Source organism: Diabrotica virgifera, chromosome 5, assembly GCF_917563875.1.
Source record: "Diabrotica virgifera virgifera chromosome 5, PGI_DIABVI_V3a".
Classification (NCBI taxonomy): domain Eukaryota; kingdom Metazoa; phylum Arthropoda; class Insecta; order Coleoptera; family Chrysomelidae; genus Diabrotica; species Diabrotica virgifera.
The window spans coordinates 125,427,210-125,445,077 of record NC_065447.1 but is presented as its reverse complement, the minus strand read 5'-3'; the positions used below and the strand labels follow the sequence as shown (position 1 = coordinate 125,445,077).

The 17,868-nt window shown below is 31.5% G+C and overlaps 1 protein-coding gene across 1 annotated transcript in view; it reads left to right on the top strand.

Annotated features, from left to right (window-relative positions):
• LOC114341913 (serrate RNA effector molecule homolog) overlaps positions 1–17,868 on the top strand; it is a gene marked incomplete in the record, with an annotated part of 379,087 nt that overhangs the window by 303,439 nt on the left and 57,780 nt on the right. The window contains 1 exon segment of the mRNA XM_050652039.1: positions 17,582–17,790. Coding sequence (XP_050507996.1) covers positions 17,582–17,790 — 209 coding nt within the window.

The window sequence follows — 17,868 nt, the reverse complement described above, 5'->3', positions numbered from 1 at the left end:
TACAAGGAGTTTTTTCCTCTGATTGTTTGAATTTATTTTCTGCATATTTTTTCTTTTTCATTAGACTTCTAGTTGCAAGGTGTTCAAGTTTACCTATCTCATTGTACAAATCTTGGGTACCTTGTAATATTTCTCTATCAATTTTATCTGCAACATTATTTGGTAGGCCAATGGTTATTAAATCTATTAATGTGCTTGTGTCAATGGATTTACTCACCTGCAGTAGTAGCTTTTCCTTTTTTATTGCATATTCTAATAAGGAACCAGTCTGGTATTTAAATGTGTGAGCATATCGGATTTGAGACCACCCTTTACTTCCAAAAGTTTCACAAAAATTATTTTTCCAGTCTTCCCAATCTGATTCTACTGTAAATTTTAGTATCATACAGCTGTACCAGTCTATACTTGCCTTTTCAAGGAAAAATTTTAAAATTTCAATCTTTTTCTTTTCTTCTAGAATTAAACAACGTTCGCATTCTCTTTCAAATTCAGATAGCCATTGGTTTGCGTTTATATTTTTTTCATCAAATTTTTCAATCATAAAATCTTTTGCTATCTTGCTTAAATTCTGAATTTCAGATGTTTGTTCTTTATTTTCCATCAGTTTTTCCAATAGTTTTTGTATTGTGTCAACTTGAACATCTGATGTGGGTTCACTATCACTCTCTGTCAGTTCTTCTAAATATTGATTCTCAAAATATAAATTTTCATCTTCATCTAGATAGATTTTTGATAATTCTTCTGTTAAGGTTATCCACACTTTTCTAGATTTATTTCTTTTCTTTATAGAGTTTTTTATTCTTGCATATACCTGTGTTTTGCACACTTCTTTGTGCAAATTCGCTGGCTGAAACTCATCTGGTAATAAAAAGGTTTTTCCATCTGGTGTGCCAATTGAAGTTATACACATCATATTTGTTTTTCCATCTTGTGCTCCTACCATTTTAAAGTCAAACCTTAATTTTTCCATTTTTGAGTGTACTTAAACTAAATTGTTGTTTTGTAATATGTTACTTTTTACACCACTATAGACTGGGACTTGGGACTTTTGACTTTTTTTAAACTAAATTGATGTTGCTCTGAAAATACAAAGTTTATTAATTTTACAATATTTACAAACTTAAAATTATACTACCTGAAAATACAAAGAAACAACAATTTAAGCTAATTATTCTACGTTAAAAAATTCTTAATCATTTATGACATTAAGTAATTTTAAGAAAGTTTATTCATGACATTTTGTCACTGTCACTTCACTTTATCTTGCTACTTGGCTAGTGTCTCAGCTACTTGCTTCAAACTTAAATTAAAGAGAATCTCGACAGCAGATATTGTATGTCGGGATTTCTCTTTACATTTATATAAAAAACTGCCTGTAAAAAAATTTTTGTACAATTTAATATATACCCCAAAACGTGTTAGCACTTTGAAAATCCGTAAAAACCCCATTTTTACAAAAATGTCTATTTTCAATCTGTTTTATCTCCACTTCTACTAAACGGATTTTAACTCACAAAATATCATTTTAAAGCCCTTTTTAATACCTTTAAACTGTGGTCCAGAAAATGAAAATCGGATTAAAATTAGATTTTTGACAAATTTTTGAAAATAGTAATTTTTTGAAATTTTTAGCGTTACTTAAAATGGTCCCAAAAATCAGGGTTATTGACTAAAGCCTTGAAATTGTCACTGAAAAAACTACTTAAAATTACAAAGACAATGACGTTTGGTAAGTCAAAATCGGTTAAATGGGAGCCGATATACAGCCTGTCAAATATACGGCAAAAACGACCTTTTTTGGGTATTTGACGGGCCCTATCTAGGGCTCTAAGGCCCCTAGGGATCTGTAGCTCTCAGGATAACGTTTTTTAAATAGGTCCAATAACATACTAAAATTTGAAGAAAATCCGAGGACCCTCCCCACAAAATTCACCGAAAAGTAGAAATATTGCTCATATATATATATATATATATATATATATATATATATATATATATATTATATACGTCTTCATATCAAGGCGAGATCCGACTAAATCGAGGACAACCCGAGATCCACCAATAGGAAATTAATTATTGGAGTATATTGTTCATAAGTATCTTTATAATTAACATATTAATCATGGCACACTTAGAGGGGAAAAGATTTTTGTACTTAAATTTTTCTGATAAATTTACAGCGAAACGAGATCCGTCGCTGAAAAGTAAAGGGGAGGACTTATATACGAAATTTTAGATATTTACCGTTCAACGCGAGATCACACACTGATGCCAGCTCTAAAGAGTATTAGTCGAGCGGTTGGAGCTCGTGTTGTATTGTATATTTCCCACGATATAAAGATATATAATGGGCGTAACTTTTAAGTATCGCTTCTTTTGTGTCTTTAAAGTCTACGATTGACCTTTCAGAAAGTCCCTTAGTTTTATTACATACATAAGGGTGTGAAAAAAGAAAAAGAATACTTGACAAATAATAACCATTTAATAATGATAATTATTTGCAATACAATATTTTAAAACTATACATTAATATTCTTAAAAAACAGTTACTACGAAACCAAAATGTAATTATTATATTCTTAAATAATACAAATTGTTACAAAATAATTATTTAAATGACTGCTTGTTTTAAAAATACATTACAAGAAAGTAAAATTTTTTATAAATATTATTAAAGTTTAAAAAATAAAATAACTCAATATGTAATTATTATTTGATAGTTAAAAATGATTTTAAGTAAAATGATTTAAAAGATAAAAAGAAACACACATAATTTTCAGGGTCAACTCCTAATTGCATGAAAATTTGAATTTAGATTCTACCCATCCCCCACTTCAAAGTTGAATTTGTGCCGTTGATTGCTTTTACTTGGAGGGTGAAAAAATATACGTTTAAAATAAGTCCGGAAACAGATCTGACTAAGTTTAAGCAACTTTTGTTCTATAGAGTTTTTTTAACTTAGGTACTAGGTTAATTTAGTAGTAGGTACTAGAGTCACTTGCGACTAAAAATATTTACTTTTCAACAAAAAAAAACACGTTTTTCGGCGGTTTTTCGCAAATACTCAAAAAGTAAGTATTATATCGAAAAAATATTCTTGGAAAAAATGTAGCATATAAAAAAAACGAAAAAATGGTATATTCTTAGTCTATAGAACAAGTAAAAGTAAATTTGTAGCTCATAAAAAGACGATCTTATCCTTCAAATTCCAAATCAAATATTTTAACGTGATACATAGTACCATAAAATGAAGCTCTTTTCGGGGAAAACCCATTAAAATTTTTTTAAAGTGTTAACAAAAAGCTTTATTTTATTTTATAAAAGTTATATACGGGTAGGAGAGACAACGGAACGAATTTTCGAACGTTTAAACAGACGACATCCCAGATTTACCAATTTCTGGACAATTGATCCAAAGGCTGGATTCTAACAACGAAACAGTTGTGGATTTTCAAGTTTTCAATGAGAGTTAGAATGAAAAAACATTAGTGACCTCGAGTATGATGGTTTGGAGAATTTGTCTGGTTATATCTGCCATAAATTGAAGGACTCCAGTATTCAATCCGAAGATGTTTCAACGTACACGTGGGTTGATCATTTGAGTAAGTGTGGTTTATGTAAACCATCAGACACTCTCTTGTCATTAAGTAACTGGAGACAATTTTTCCTTCCACATGAATGGTGATTCCATTTTGGTAACTAAAATTATTTAGAAAACCTTATGTCCAAAAGTGCAACTGTAGACTGTTCTAACAAAGCGAACAAGTTATTTTTTAGGTCTCGGATGTACTTCCGAATTAAAGAATTAAACAAGTCTCTTAACAACCTGACATTGCGTAAAAGAAAAATTATGAAAACTGCTACATAGTTGCTGTATGTACGTCTATTTCACATGCACAAAATTTAAATAAAGTGCATGGCATGAAAACTGTAAAACTTATTTTTGTCTTTTCCAAGCCTCTTACTTAAATCTGATGAAATACATTATTTAAAAAGTAAAAAATTTTGTTTTTTTATCAATCCATTAAATTTATGGTTTTATTTTGAGGCTTTTCTTCCCCTTGGTAAAAATTATATTTACTAATGTGTAGGCCACTAATCAATTTTTGCCAACTAACGAAATATAATAATTTTAGTAGATATCGATTATATGAATATTTTTATTTTCCGGATACCAATATAATCAAGAAACTGGGAACTTTACAAATAACTGAAAATCAATTTAAATAAAAGTAAATAGTTTAATAATTTTCCTCTAAACTATAAAAATCACTTAGTTTCTTTTAGTCATAATTCATTCATTTGTACTATTCTCAAATTTCATTCGCGTTCGTATTACGAACGCATAGACGGGACTATGCTTTACTCTGTTGTTAACGTCATGCGCCAATCGGACGAGCTTACGTAACTAGAATATCAGGGTGTGCATATTTCCGGGTCCCGGTGAATTCGTATCTATTTTAATCCCCATCCTAATTACAGACCAACTGGCAACTCTGGTGCGCAGGTAATTTTTAAATAACGCATTAACTACCGGTGAATTGGTAACTTTCATTTTTTAAGTATTGTTGATAATCTAATATCGGTATTCCTGGTATTTAGCGCTGCGCTCCTAGAAAATGGAAAAAATGTCACAAAAAATTAAACCGATGATGAAACGAAACGCAAAAGAGAAAACTTGGATGATTGTTTTAATAGAAGTAAAATTAAAAAACGGTCACCAAGCAAAACAGGCAACGAAAACAAGGAAGACATGGAAAATGTTATGATTACAATAATGAAAGAGCTAATGAATAAAAACGATGAATGGCTTCAGGAAATAAAACAAATAAGGAAAGAATAACAACAAACCAATAAAGAGTTAATGGGTGTAAAAGCAGAGAAACAAAAACTAAAAAAAGAATTAAAACAGCTACATGAATGAATGGAGCAACTGGAGAAATTTAGCAAAAAGAAAAGCTTGATCGTAACTGGGTTGAAAGTAGAAACAAATGATTATAAGAAATTAAAAGAAGAAATGGAAAGTTTCAGAGCCCAAGAGTTAAAATACAAATAAAACTAAGAAGTGCAAAAAATAGGAGAAACAGTATGCGCAATAGAAACAGAAGCCCTCACGGATAAAATGGAAATCCTAAACAAGAAACGTAAACTAAAACAGCATAAAGATCGTATCTATATAAACAACGATTGGACATCGAAAGAAAAAGAAATACAAAAGGAAATAACTAAAATAGCAAAGGACGAAAGAAGCAAAGGTAAGCAAACGAAAATCGGCTACAAGAAATTAATAGTGAATGGCAAAATCTAGATATGGGACGAAGAGAGAGAACAGCTGATAGAAAATTCAAAAAACTAATAAACGAAGAACAGCGGCTGAAATATGATATTGACATGGCAAAAAAAGACTCGGAAATGCAAACGGTTAACGAAAACAAAATAACGCACACAAAATAAAGAAATAATCTTAATAAGAAGAAAAGAACAAAACCCATTAGAATGGGCTTTTGGAATATTAGAAGCATGCTGGCAGCAGGTAAGATGCAAGAAATAGCTCTTGAAATGAAAAAATACCAACTAGAAATCCTAGCCGTATAGGAAATACGATGGAAGAAAGAAGGAAAAATTGAGAAGAAAAACTTTAGCATGTATTATTCGGGAGAAAACAAACAGGGAACGAATGGTACGGCATTTATGGTGAACAAAAAAATGAGGGAAAAACTGATACAATTCAAAGCAGTTAATGAAAGGATATCTTACATAAGAAAATAAACAAGCCCACATCTCGATAGTCAATTGCTATGCATCCACCGAAGAAGCAAACCAAGAAGATAAAACAGAATTCTAAGACATCCTGGAAGAAACCTGTGAAAATATTCCGAGGAATGATATATTAATAATATTGGGTGATTTCAATGCAAAGATCGGAAAGGAGGACTATAATCGTAATGTAGCTGGCAAAGAAACCATTCATGAAACTACGAATGATAATGGAGGAGAAATCTGCAACCTAGCAGCAGCAACAAATACATATATAGTTAGTACTGGGCATAAACATAAAAAAGAAAACAAAATACCATGGATGATACCATGAAGAATGGATGGAAACCAAATAAATCATACTCTAATTTCGAAAAAGTGTACACAAATAGTACAAGACGTAAGGTCATATAGAGGGGCAAATGGAGGCACTGACCACATATTGTTGATAGCAAAACTTAAGATGAAAATAATCAAAGCAAATAATCATAAGGAAGGAAAAAGGAGGAAATGGAATATAGCCAATCTGAAAACCCAAGAAACAAAGCAACAATATACAGAACAACTGGAACAGAAATTGGGTCAGTACGAGCACATAGAAATAGAAGGAGAATGGAAAAACATAAAGAACAGCATAATAGAGACAGCAGAACAAATAATAGGATTCCAAAAAAACAAAGAATCGAAAGAATGGTTTGATGAGGAATATCACCAAAAAAGTCAACTGAAGCACCTCGCAAGAAACAAATGGCTACAAAGTGCCGAACAGGAACAACTGGACCAATATAGAAAAGAAAAACAAGAAGCATTGAAACTCTATTGAAGAAAGAAGAACACATGGATCTCTGAACAAATGCAAGAATTAGAAACGAATAATAAAGACAACAAGAAATTGTTCGAATAGATAAAACAACAACACAGTACCAAAAAATCTGTCACAAAAATAAACAAAAAAGATTGGGAAAAACATTTCACGGACCTATAGAAAAACGACAATAAGGCATATTCAGAGGATGAGGATATAAGAGATAACAGAGATGAAGAGGAAGTAGCACCTACTTATTAGGAATTCATGGAGGTATTAAAACAACTAAAAGTAAACAAAACGCCAGGGCCAGATGAAATCAACAACGAACTGATCATCAACGGCGGAGAGGAGCTCACGAAGCGAATGCACAAGTTAATGGTTACAATTTGGAAGGACGAAAGCATGCCCATAGAATGGAAAAACGGACACATCGCACCAATCTTTAAGAAAGGGGATCCAACTAAGTACTGCAACTACAGACCAATTATGCTACTAAATACAACGTATAAGATATTGACCACAATTATAAGAAACCGACTAAATCAATACACAGAAAAAATTATAGCACCATATCAACAGGGTTTTAGAACAATAGATCAAAGGAAGATCAACAATAGATGCAATACACGTACTGACACAAACAATTGAAAAAAGCTACACATACTATTCATCGACTTCCAACAGGCCTTCAACAGCATATACAGACAACAATTATTAAAAGAAATAAAAAAAATGGAGATACCGGCAAAATTAATAAGACTAACTAGAATGACAATAAAAGACTCAAGAGAAAAAGTTAAAACAAATGAGGGCGATACAAATGACATCAAAATAGAACTTGAAGTAAGACAAGGAGACAGTCTGTCAACAACAAACGACACTATTTAATATCGCTCTAGAAGGAGTAATTAGGGACACAGGGCTGAAAAAGACAATTATTCAAAGCTCAACACAGATCATAGGATATGCAGATGAACTGGGACTGGTAGCACGAGATAAAAAAAGACTAGAAGAGGCACTTTTAACCCTGGTAAGAGAAGCAAAGACGAGAGGACTAATAATCAATCAGAATAAAACAAAATATCTTATAAGCACACGAGACAATGTAAACAGAATAGCAGAAATAAAGATAGGTGAAAATACATTCCAGAGAGTAGATTGCTTCAAATACCTGGGGGTGATGGTGGACGGCAAAAACGGAAGGACTATAGAGATAAACGACAGAATTAAAGCAGGTAATAGAGTATATTGGAAATATCACCAACTACTCAAGGACAAAAACCTGAGCAAAAAAAAAACAAAATCAAAAATATACACAGCAGCAATCAGATCAGTGATAGCCTATGGAGCAGAAGTAATGTGCCTTACGAAAAAAGACGAAGAAAAGTTAAAAATAATTGAGAGAAAAATTATAAGGATATATGGCCCAGTAAAGACAGAAACAGGGGAATATTGAAAGCTGATGAACCATGAAATAATAAATATAAATAAAGGAGAAGATATAGTAAAATTCATTAAAGCACAAAGCCTCAGATGGTTTGGGCACACACAAAGAAGAGGGGTAGAAGAACTGATCAAGAAGATAATGAACTGGAAACCAGTAAAAAATAGACCAAGAGGAAGACCAAAAATTAGATGGGAAGATCAACTGCTAGACGATATATCAAAGATGGAAATTGCAAACTGGAGAGAAAAGATTCAGGACCGGAGAGAGTGGAAGAAGATAGTAGAGAGGGCAAAAAAACATCACAACCTATGAACTAAGACCTAAAGGAAAAGCGGACTAATTTACCGCGTGAAATGGATTAAAAGAGCTCATATTTGAGGGAACTATACTCTAACAAGAGTGAACGGTCCATATAATAATTCCAGGTATGTACCTGTATAAATTACTCTCCTTGAAGTTGGTGTAAAAGGTATTCACCATTTATGTATTGTCTTTTGGAAGGATGACTAGAGAAAATCCAAATAAATTTTGAAAAAATGGCTGAAATCGCTGAAATTCTTGTAACAGATTCCGTAATGAGTGTACATGGGTGGTAAATGATTTTAAATTTCACTTAAAGAAAGTGCTAAAAAGTCTAAAACATTTATGGTACTGTTCTGCATCTGGTTTCCAGGCAACCTGTTATACCGACGGTTAGTTTTTTTAATATTTTGAGTAGTAACTAGTGTTGCCAGGTCAGATTTAGTTTTAATCGGTACATAAGCAAAAACAAATCGGGATTCAGGGTTGTAGATCGGGACAAATAAACAACAATAGCCCAGTAAATGACCGTTTTGGAGTGTAATTTTCAGAATCAACTACGAATGGCATGACAATCTGGTTTTAGGTTCTACTTACTGTCTACTTCAAAGTTGAACTTGTACCGTTGGTTGCTTTTACTTGGGGGGTGACAGTCAGAGTTACCCTTTCTCGGGGGTAAAAAACGCGCGTTTAAGGTAAGTCAAAAAATGGAACAACTGACTGACTCTAAAGAACTTTTGTTTTATATAAATTTTAAACTAAGTCAATACTTGTCGAGTAATTTTACCGAGTAAAATATTCTTAGCAAAAATGTAGCTCTTAAAAAAGCAAAAAAAAATTGTATGTTCAGAAAGTCTATAAAACCAGTAAAAGCAAAGTTGGAGCTCATCAAAAATGCGTTCTTATTCGTCAAATTCCAAATCGAATTTTTCAACTTAAAATAACCAAAAAATTAAGCAATTTTCGGGCAAGCTCTAATAAAAATTTTTAAAGTCTTTAAAAGAATCTTTAATTTTGTTTTATATAAAAGTCTCTAGTATTAAAACTAAGCGAGTTACGCTCACAATAAAAATGCTCTTTTTTCAAAATAACTTAAAAGTATTAGGAATACTAAAAATCTCAAGAGGAGTAAAAAGTAGGTAGGTTTTGCTTTTATAAATATGATAGATTCATTTTGTTTTTCTGTAAGACAAAAATTGATTAAAATATGGCTGTTCATATTTTGCATACACTCGTGATTAGTGACTCGTTCAGGCTTTCAATCATATAAAAAATACATAAGTGAAGTAAATTGTTTGTATTTTTTTAATTTTTTTGTCGAAAAATAAACATTTTCAATCGTAAATAACTCGAAAAGTAACTAGGTTAAAATTTTATAGAACTAAAATTGCTAAGAATTAGTCAATTTATCTATCTCCGGACTTATTTTAAATGCGCGGTTTTTCACCACCCAACTAGGGGTAACTGTCACCCCCGAGTAAAAGCAACCAACGGCACAAGCCGTCCAAATTTTCATGCAATCCGGAGTTGATCCTGAAAATTACACGGTATCGCCGTATTTCCCGTTCATTTACTGGACTACAAGGTGTTTCTATAATCTGTATTTAATCCTACATAATAATAATAATCAGACGAAATTACAAAAAAAATCGAAGATTAAGTAAGTTGTTTATTTTTTATTAAAATTATATTTTTCATTCGATTTTGCCGCTTTTAGGAGTGCCTTGTTTTTATAACATACCTAATGTCTGTCCCACCTTGACTTTACAGTACACGAACATACAGCAATACAATCCTTATGGGAGTTTTTAGCGCGGCGATGCCGATTTTCTTCAAAAGAATTTTCAATCGGACATTACCAAGGTCCTAAAAATGTAGGTCCCTAAAAATGTTAAATTAAAACTAACCCGTTACAGTCAAGTAAATCAATATTTTTCATTGTTTTTTTTTTGTGAGTGATAGTCATTTTGGAAAAGTAATCAGGAATTTTATAATTGATATGCGTAATAACTTTTTTGGGTTAAGAATGTTAGAATATTCAACATTAAAAGTGGATGTTGTTCTATGGTTGTTAATTTATGTATTGACAGTATAGACAGTTCTGAAATAATTTCAAGAAAAATATAAAATAAAGTCGGTCAAGTTCAAGTAAAGTTTTATACTGTCCTACCAGGTCCTCCAGTTGAGAATAAATAAAGTATAATAATTGTTGATGGTCGGTTCACCTAAATTAATTATAACAAAGAATATTGAATAAGCTTAAAATTATTACTGATAATATTGTATTGAGTAACTCAATACAAATAATACAAATAATGCTTATTTGAAAAATTTGGATCCTAATTGCAGTTTATTTTTATTCTTAATGACTGATTTTCAAGATGAAATTAATGTCATTTTAATGTGTTTACACCCTACGACAGTTGCAGTGAAAGCGAGGAAGACGGGATTATAGAAAGAAGCTAAAATATATAGTTTAAATGTATTTTAATTATTTCTGTAGGTACCTACGTATTTATTAAGGTTTAACATATTTATGCGCTTAAATACATTAGATATTATATAAATGTTTTATAAGAAATTATTTTTATTTTGTTCAGATAAAGGTATTTTTCGAAAAAAAAAAATGTTTTAGAACCCCTGACAGCCACAAAATGTCAATAATATTAATTTCTAAGTTATTGATAGTTATCCTATAGAAAAAAGTATGTTTGCTTAAAACCTGTTTCTGATAAAATTTGGCATCACTGTTGGTCATAAGAACCTGTACTGTAAAGTCAAGGTGGGACTCACAATAGTTATAAAATTCACTGCAAGTCCTCCTGAAATTGGTTTTCATTGGTGAAAATCGGGACATTTAGTGTCCCGATCAGGTACAAATCGGTACGCGTCCCCAGACCCCTGAAAATCGGGACGTCCCGCGCAAATCGGGATACCTGGTAACGCTAGTAGTAACTATGTTGGTTATCAACAATTTGATGTCAAAAATGCACATTTTGCATTTTTTGTCTACCAGTAAGAAGAAAAACATTCAAAACAAAATTTAAGATAACCGCATTATAGAGCATGTAAAACAATTTAAACAAGGTTTTATAAATTTCGCTATACTTAATTGTTGCTCATAAAACTATAAATTAAGTCAGTTTAACGTTAATATAACTTATGTAAAAAATACAACTTATATCTCGATATTACGTGAAATAGCTCAAAGAAATGAGTAAAAATACACGGTTTTTATGACACTCAGTGTAACTACGTAACAATTGTTTTAGTTTCTATATGGACGGAATAACAAAATTTATGTAAATCTGACCAATTTTTTCTCAATTTAATTATTTATTGACAATTTAAATGAAAAATAGCCGATTTTAAGAATTTTCGTCTATAAGTTACAATGTTTTACCAAAAAACTGAAAACAGAACCGATTAGTTTATTGAAATAGCCTTAAAATGAGTTGAAGTAAAATAGAATTGGAGCTTTGTTTATCAATAAACATTAACTATTCAAATTTATTTCTTACGTTTTAAGCTAACTAGCTGAGGTACCCCTAAACCCTAAAAATGTCATCAAAACGACGATTTTGAAGCTCTTCCGACTGGATTAAAGAAGCTATTATCGATTCAAACAAAAGTTGTGTATTTTTAATTCTAAATTTCAACTATTTAATTAAAAATAAAGTGTTTCAGTTGAAAATTCAAAGTTGCTACACCCACCGCTTTCGCAGGCAGAATAAGAACCCTGCTATTGCGTAAGTATATAGATTTTGAAAAACCATTCAAAAAGCATTCCAAAGTTTTTTCGATATGCCGTCTAATTCTCGAGATATTTGACAATCGCCTTTCTGGACAGAGCCCTTAAATAATGTAAACATTCTTATTCAAGCTAGACAAAAGCCGAGTGAGAGAGCTGACCGTGAAATTCATTTGCGATGTTTCCAAATTTACCGGATCTCGGGTTGTCTGCAAAATATATATTTACCATATACACAACGGATCGCGCGCGCTGCCCTCTACAGCGGATTTAGTGGAACCACTGCAATATAAAATTCACCAAAAGGGGTGCAAAATGAGGTCCAGACAAAAATCGATTTCCTTGTACCCTAACCATTGTTACATCGAGATGTCACTATATACACGTGAATACAAGGTGAGATCCAAAATCGGATCTCGCCTTGCAAAACGGATCTCATCTTGTATAGCTTATGATACAAACGGATCTCGCCTTGATATGAAGACATATATATATATATATATATATATATATATATATATATATATATATATACAAGAAATACTGGATATTAGTGACTGTCAATATCAACAAACAAGTGGTTTATTAGGGTTGCAGTCAGAAGTTTGGCCAGGATATCAAAGAAACACTCTTTTGACTTTTTGTCTAGCTTTCGGGGTTGTTTGACCCCTTTATCAAGACTCTGTAATATAAAACAAAAATGTAAGTATTTTAAAATATTACATTGTTTTAGTAAACCTACTAGTCGTTGAGATTATTAAAGAGAAGCTTGATGATGCTCAACATTTCAAATTAACACAAATATTGAAAACAGAAAACAAAGGACACAATACATTTTAAAATTTTTGAATAATTAGCAGAAATACAATAATTATTCTGTCATGTTAACCTACTGATAATGTAAGTCAAAAACTCTGACACATAGAGAACAGAAAGAAGAAACAATCAAATTAAAAAGTATCAAATAAAAAAGTAATTAAGTGTTATGATTATTGTGGTTCTTTTTAAAACATCAGAGGCCCATACAAGGTGTGTTCAAATTCACTAACTGTACTTAAGAGTATGCAACTCATTATACGTCCATGTGTGTTTTGTAAAACAAACAAGTATTTTTATGTTTTGGTTTTTAGTGTTGCGCAAGTAGATAACAATATATGTTGCTAAGTTTTTCTATATCTGATTTTTTATTTATACATGAGTTGCTAGATTTTATGCAACACATTTCCACATTGCTCTAACATTGCTATTATAGGAATAACATTGCTCCACATACCAAGATTAATTTAGATGATTTCATTAGAATTCTAACATTCATATTTGACTCCAATGTCTTCTTGTTTAATGGTACTTATTTTAAACAAATATTTGGCACTCCCATGGGCAGTAAAATATCTCCCATCCTATGTAATTTTGTTTTGGATGAACTTATAACAACGTGTAAAGAAAGGATACCTTTTCACATACCTTTTATTAAACGATATGTAGATGACTTGATTTTATCGGTTCCAGAGAACAAAGTAACTGATGTTTTAAACACTTTTAATAACCAATGTGAACACCTTAAGTTTACGGTTGAGAGGGAGGCGGATAATATGATTCCTTTTTTAGACATGCTCATTCATCGTGGCAGGGATGGCATTCTGAAGACTGAGTGGTATCGCAAGCCTTGTTTTAGTAACCGTTTCATAAATTTTCATTCCCAACACCCATCTAAGATGAAAACAAACTTGGTTTTGGCCTTAAAAAGTAGAGTCACTAAATTGTCGCACCTGGAATTTAGGGATAGGGGACTAAAAAAGCTGAGATCCATATTATTAGAAAATTCTTATCCCATAGGGCTTCTAAACAAACTTATTTTTGGTTCTCCTTCTTGTCAATCAGCTGACGGACGAAATTGTCATAATAATGAAGTCCGACAACTGACAGGCAACACATCAGTAGTACCACCCAAAATAACTTTTGGTTCCTTGCCCTACATTCCTGATCTGACACCGAAGCTATTCAACATTTTCAAAAATGTGAATGGCTTAAAAATCGCAACAAGGAATGTGAAAACGGTGTCTATGTTATACACAAAAACTAAGGATCCCTTCACTATGCAGGAATCTTCGAATGTTGTATATTCTATACCTTGTTTCAATTGTAACAACGTGTACATTGGCGAAACATCTCGTAATTTCCATAGTAGAGCCATCAGTCACCGTAGTGACATAAAAGTTAACAAAATAAATGCATGTGCACTAACAGAACATGCTATAACATTGAAACATGAGTTCAATTTCGAGGGTTCCTGTATTTTGGCAAGGGAAACAAACCACTGTAAACGCGTTTTTGTGGAAATGTGTTGCATAAAATCTAGCAACTCATGTATAAATAAAAAATCAGATATAGAAAAACTTAGCAACATATATTGTTATCTACTTGCGCAACACTAAAAACCAAAACATAAAAATACTTGTTTGTTTTACAAAACACACATGGACGTATAATGAGTTGCATACTCTTAAGTACAGTTAGTGAATTTGAACACACCTTGTATGGGCCTCTGATGTTTTAAAAAGAACCACAATAATCATAACACTTAATTACTTTTTTATTTGATACTTTTTAATTTGATTGTTTCTTCTTTCTGTTCTCTATGTGTCAGAGTTTTTGACTTACATTATCAGTAGGTTAACATGACAGAATAATTATTGTATTTCTGCTAATTATTCAAAAATTTTAAAATGTATTGTGTCCTTTGTTTTCTGTTTTCAATATTTGTGTTAATTTGAAATGTTGAGCATCATCAAGCTTCTCTTTAATAATCTCAACGACTAGTAGGTTTACTAAAACAATGTAATATTTTAAAATACTTACATTTTTGTTTTATATTACAGAGTCTTGATAAAGGGGTCAAACAACCCCGAAAGCTAGACAAAAAGTCAAAAGAGTGTTTCTTTGATATCCTGGCCAAACTTCTGACTGCAACCCTAATAAACCACTTGTTTGTTGTATATATATATATATATATATACAGGGTGTCCCGAAAAGATTGGTCATAAATTATACCACAGATTCTGGGGTCAAAAATAGGTTGATTGAACCGCACTGACCTATATACAATAGTGCACACAAAAAAAGTTACAGCACTTTGAAGTTAAAATCGATTTTTTTTTCATATACCGCAAACTCTTATAGATTTTTTATTGAAAATGGACATGTAGCATTCTTATGGCAGCAACATCTTAAAAAAAAATTAAAGTGAAATTTGTGTACCCCATAAAAATTTTATGGGGGTTTTGTTCCTTTAAACCCCCCCAAACTTTTGTGTACGTTACAATTAAATTATTTTTGTGGCACCATTAGTTAAACACAAGGTTTTTAAAACTTTTCGGCCTCCTAGTACTTTTTCGATAAGCCAGTGTTTATCGACATATTTTGAATATTTGTCGAATCCACCACATATTTGTATATGGTAAGTACGATTATAGAGACCTGTTAATAATCTGAAAATTTATTTATAATTTACATTTTTAGGTATATTTTGAAAAAGAAGCCACATCTCGATAAAACGTGACTTGTCAAAAAAGACTAGGAGGCAAAAAAGTTTTAAAAACACTGTGTTTAACTAATGGTACCACAATAATAGTTTAATTGCAACGTACACAAACCTTTGGGGGGTTTAAAGGAACAAAACCCCAATAAAATTTTTATGTAAATATATTAAAAAAGAAGCCGCATCTCGATAAAAACTGGCTTATCGAAAAAATACTAAGAGGCAAAAAAGTTTTAAAAACGTTGTGTTTAACTAATGGTACCACAATAATGAACTAATTGGAACGTACACAAAAGTTTGGGGGTTTAAGGGAACAAAACCCCCATAAAATTTTTATGGGGTGGACGAACTTCACTATAATTTTGTTTTAAGATGTTCCTGCCATATAAATAACACATGTCCATTTTCAATAAAAAATCTCTCATAGTTTTCGATATATTGAAAAAAATCGATTTTCATTTTGTAACTTCAAAGGGCTGTAACTTTTTTTATGAGCACATTTGTACTAAGGTAAATTAGGTTCAATCGAACTATTTTTGACCCAAAAATGTGTGGTATAATTTATGACTAATCTTTTCGGGACACCCTGTATATCACATACAAATAATACATATACTTACATATAAAATTCTAACTTTTAAGGAAGAATTTTTTCCTTTCAGGAAATCCGTCCTTTTTTCCCTTCAGGAAATCCATCCTTTTTTCCTTTCAGGAAATCCGTCCTTTTTTCCTTTCAGGAAATCCGTCCTTTTTTCCCATCCAAAAATAGGTTTTAAATTTATTTTAAATTTAAATAGTTCTACACAATTTATATATACATACACACAATATAAACGTACAAAATTTATTTCGCCGAAGCGATGACAGTCGCGAATTCAATGCTTTTTCCCCATCTCAAGAAAGTGCACAACGTCCCTAAAGAAGTTTTCACTTCAAAAATTTGGAAAGAAATATGCTATAGGCAATGAAAAATTCTACAAAATAAAAGAAAAAGAAGTCTCTACGATGATCAGAACCGAAAATATCGCCAAAAAACGATAAAACACGTTTTAATTTTTTGGGGGGTTAAGGGTAGGGTTAGGGGTCTAAAATTTTTTTTGGTCGAATACTTTTTGATATAGTATGGTATTTTTATTTTTAGAATATCGCTGGGGGCATATTTTACTATCTGAACCGGCTAGACTGCTAGACGCTAGACCCTTTGTAGATTTTCATTAGAAATAATTTTCCCCGGTGTATACAAGTATACAACGCTGATGAGTTCGGATTAAATGTTAAAGTGATAAATAGTTTAAAAACAGATCATTCCTTTAGTTACAAGCTCAGTTTATTGGTTTGCCTCTCATAGTGCTGACAAACGTACTACGCAATTTAAATATAAAACAGCGGTATCGTAAAATGCTCTTACGAAAACTAATTGAATCGGAAGGAAATATGTAGTAAAAAAATAGACTAAAAAGGTCCTAAGTACCTAAGTCTAGAATTTGAAAAAAAAAATCAATACGAATACGAAACACGAAAGGATACCCGAAAGGAGAACAGTGCCTACGTTCCTTCTGATGACGCTCCAATAAGAGCAGAAAACTGCAGTTAAAGGGACTGGCTGCACTCCTTATTCTAATTAAAAAGTAAGATTGTTTTTCCTTCGTATTGCAGCCGAATAAAAATGGTACACATTTTTATTATTTTAAAAAAATCAATCTTATTGGTGCTGCAGTACTTACAGATTATCTTCAACTTAAAAAATCCTTAGATATCCTAATAAATTCATAATTTCCTACTTTCTCCACAAATTACATGACATGCAACTAATTTTGTCATTTTTGCACAGCATTGCTATATTGTCGGGATAATAGGGAATGTAGGGAATTATGAATTAATTGAAATATTTATCATTGTTCTTCATTCTATGTAATATAGAAGAACATACAGATAATTTTCAAAACAGGTTTTCTATTGAATCCTTAATTCCATCAGTAGATTACATTGTTGTTGATGAGACTCAATTTAAATCTTGTTTTAGGTCCAGATTTTGTTCGGAAACACATATTTAATAAACATGCTGAGAAACTTGTAGAAGTAAGAAAAGAAGTCGAATTCTTTAATAACTACCTAAAAGATCCCAAAAGACCAATGTTAGCAGAAGCTCCTCAACAAAAAAGGGAAGAACCTGCTAGTTATCCACATATGTAAGTAATTTATTTCCTATATAACTATATTTTATTAATGGACAGATACGTCTTTATGCTGACGGGATATATTAAGAC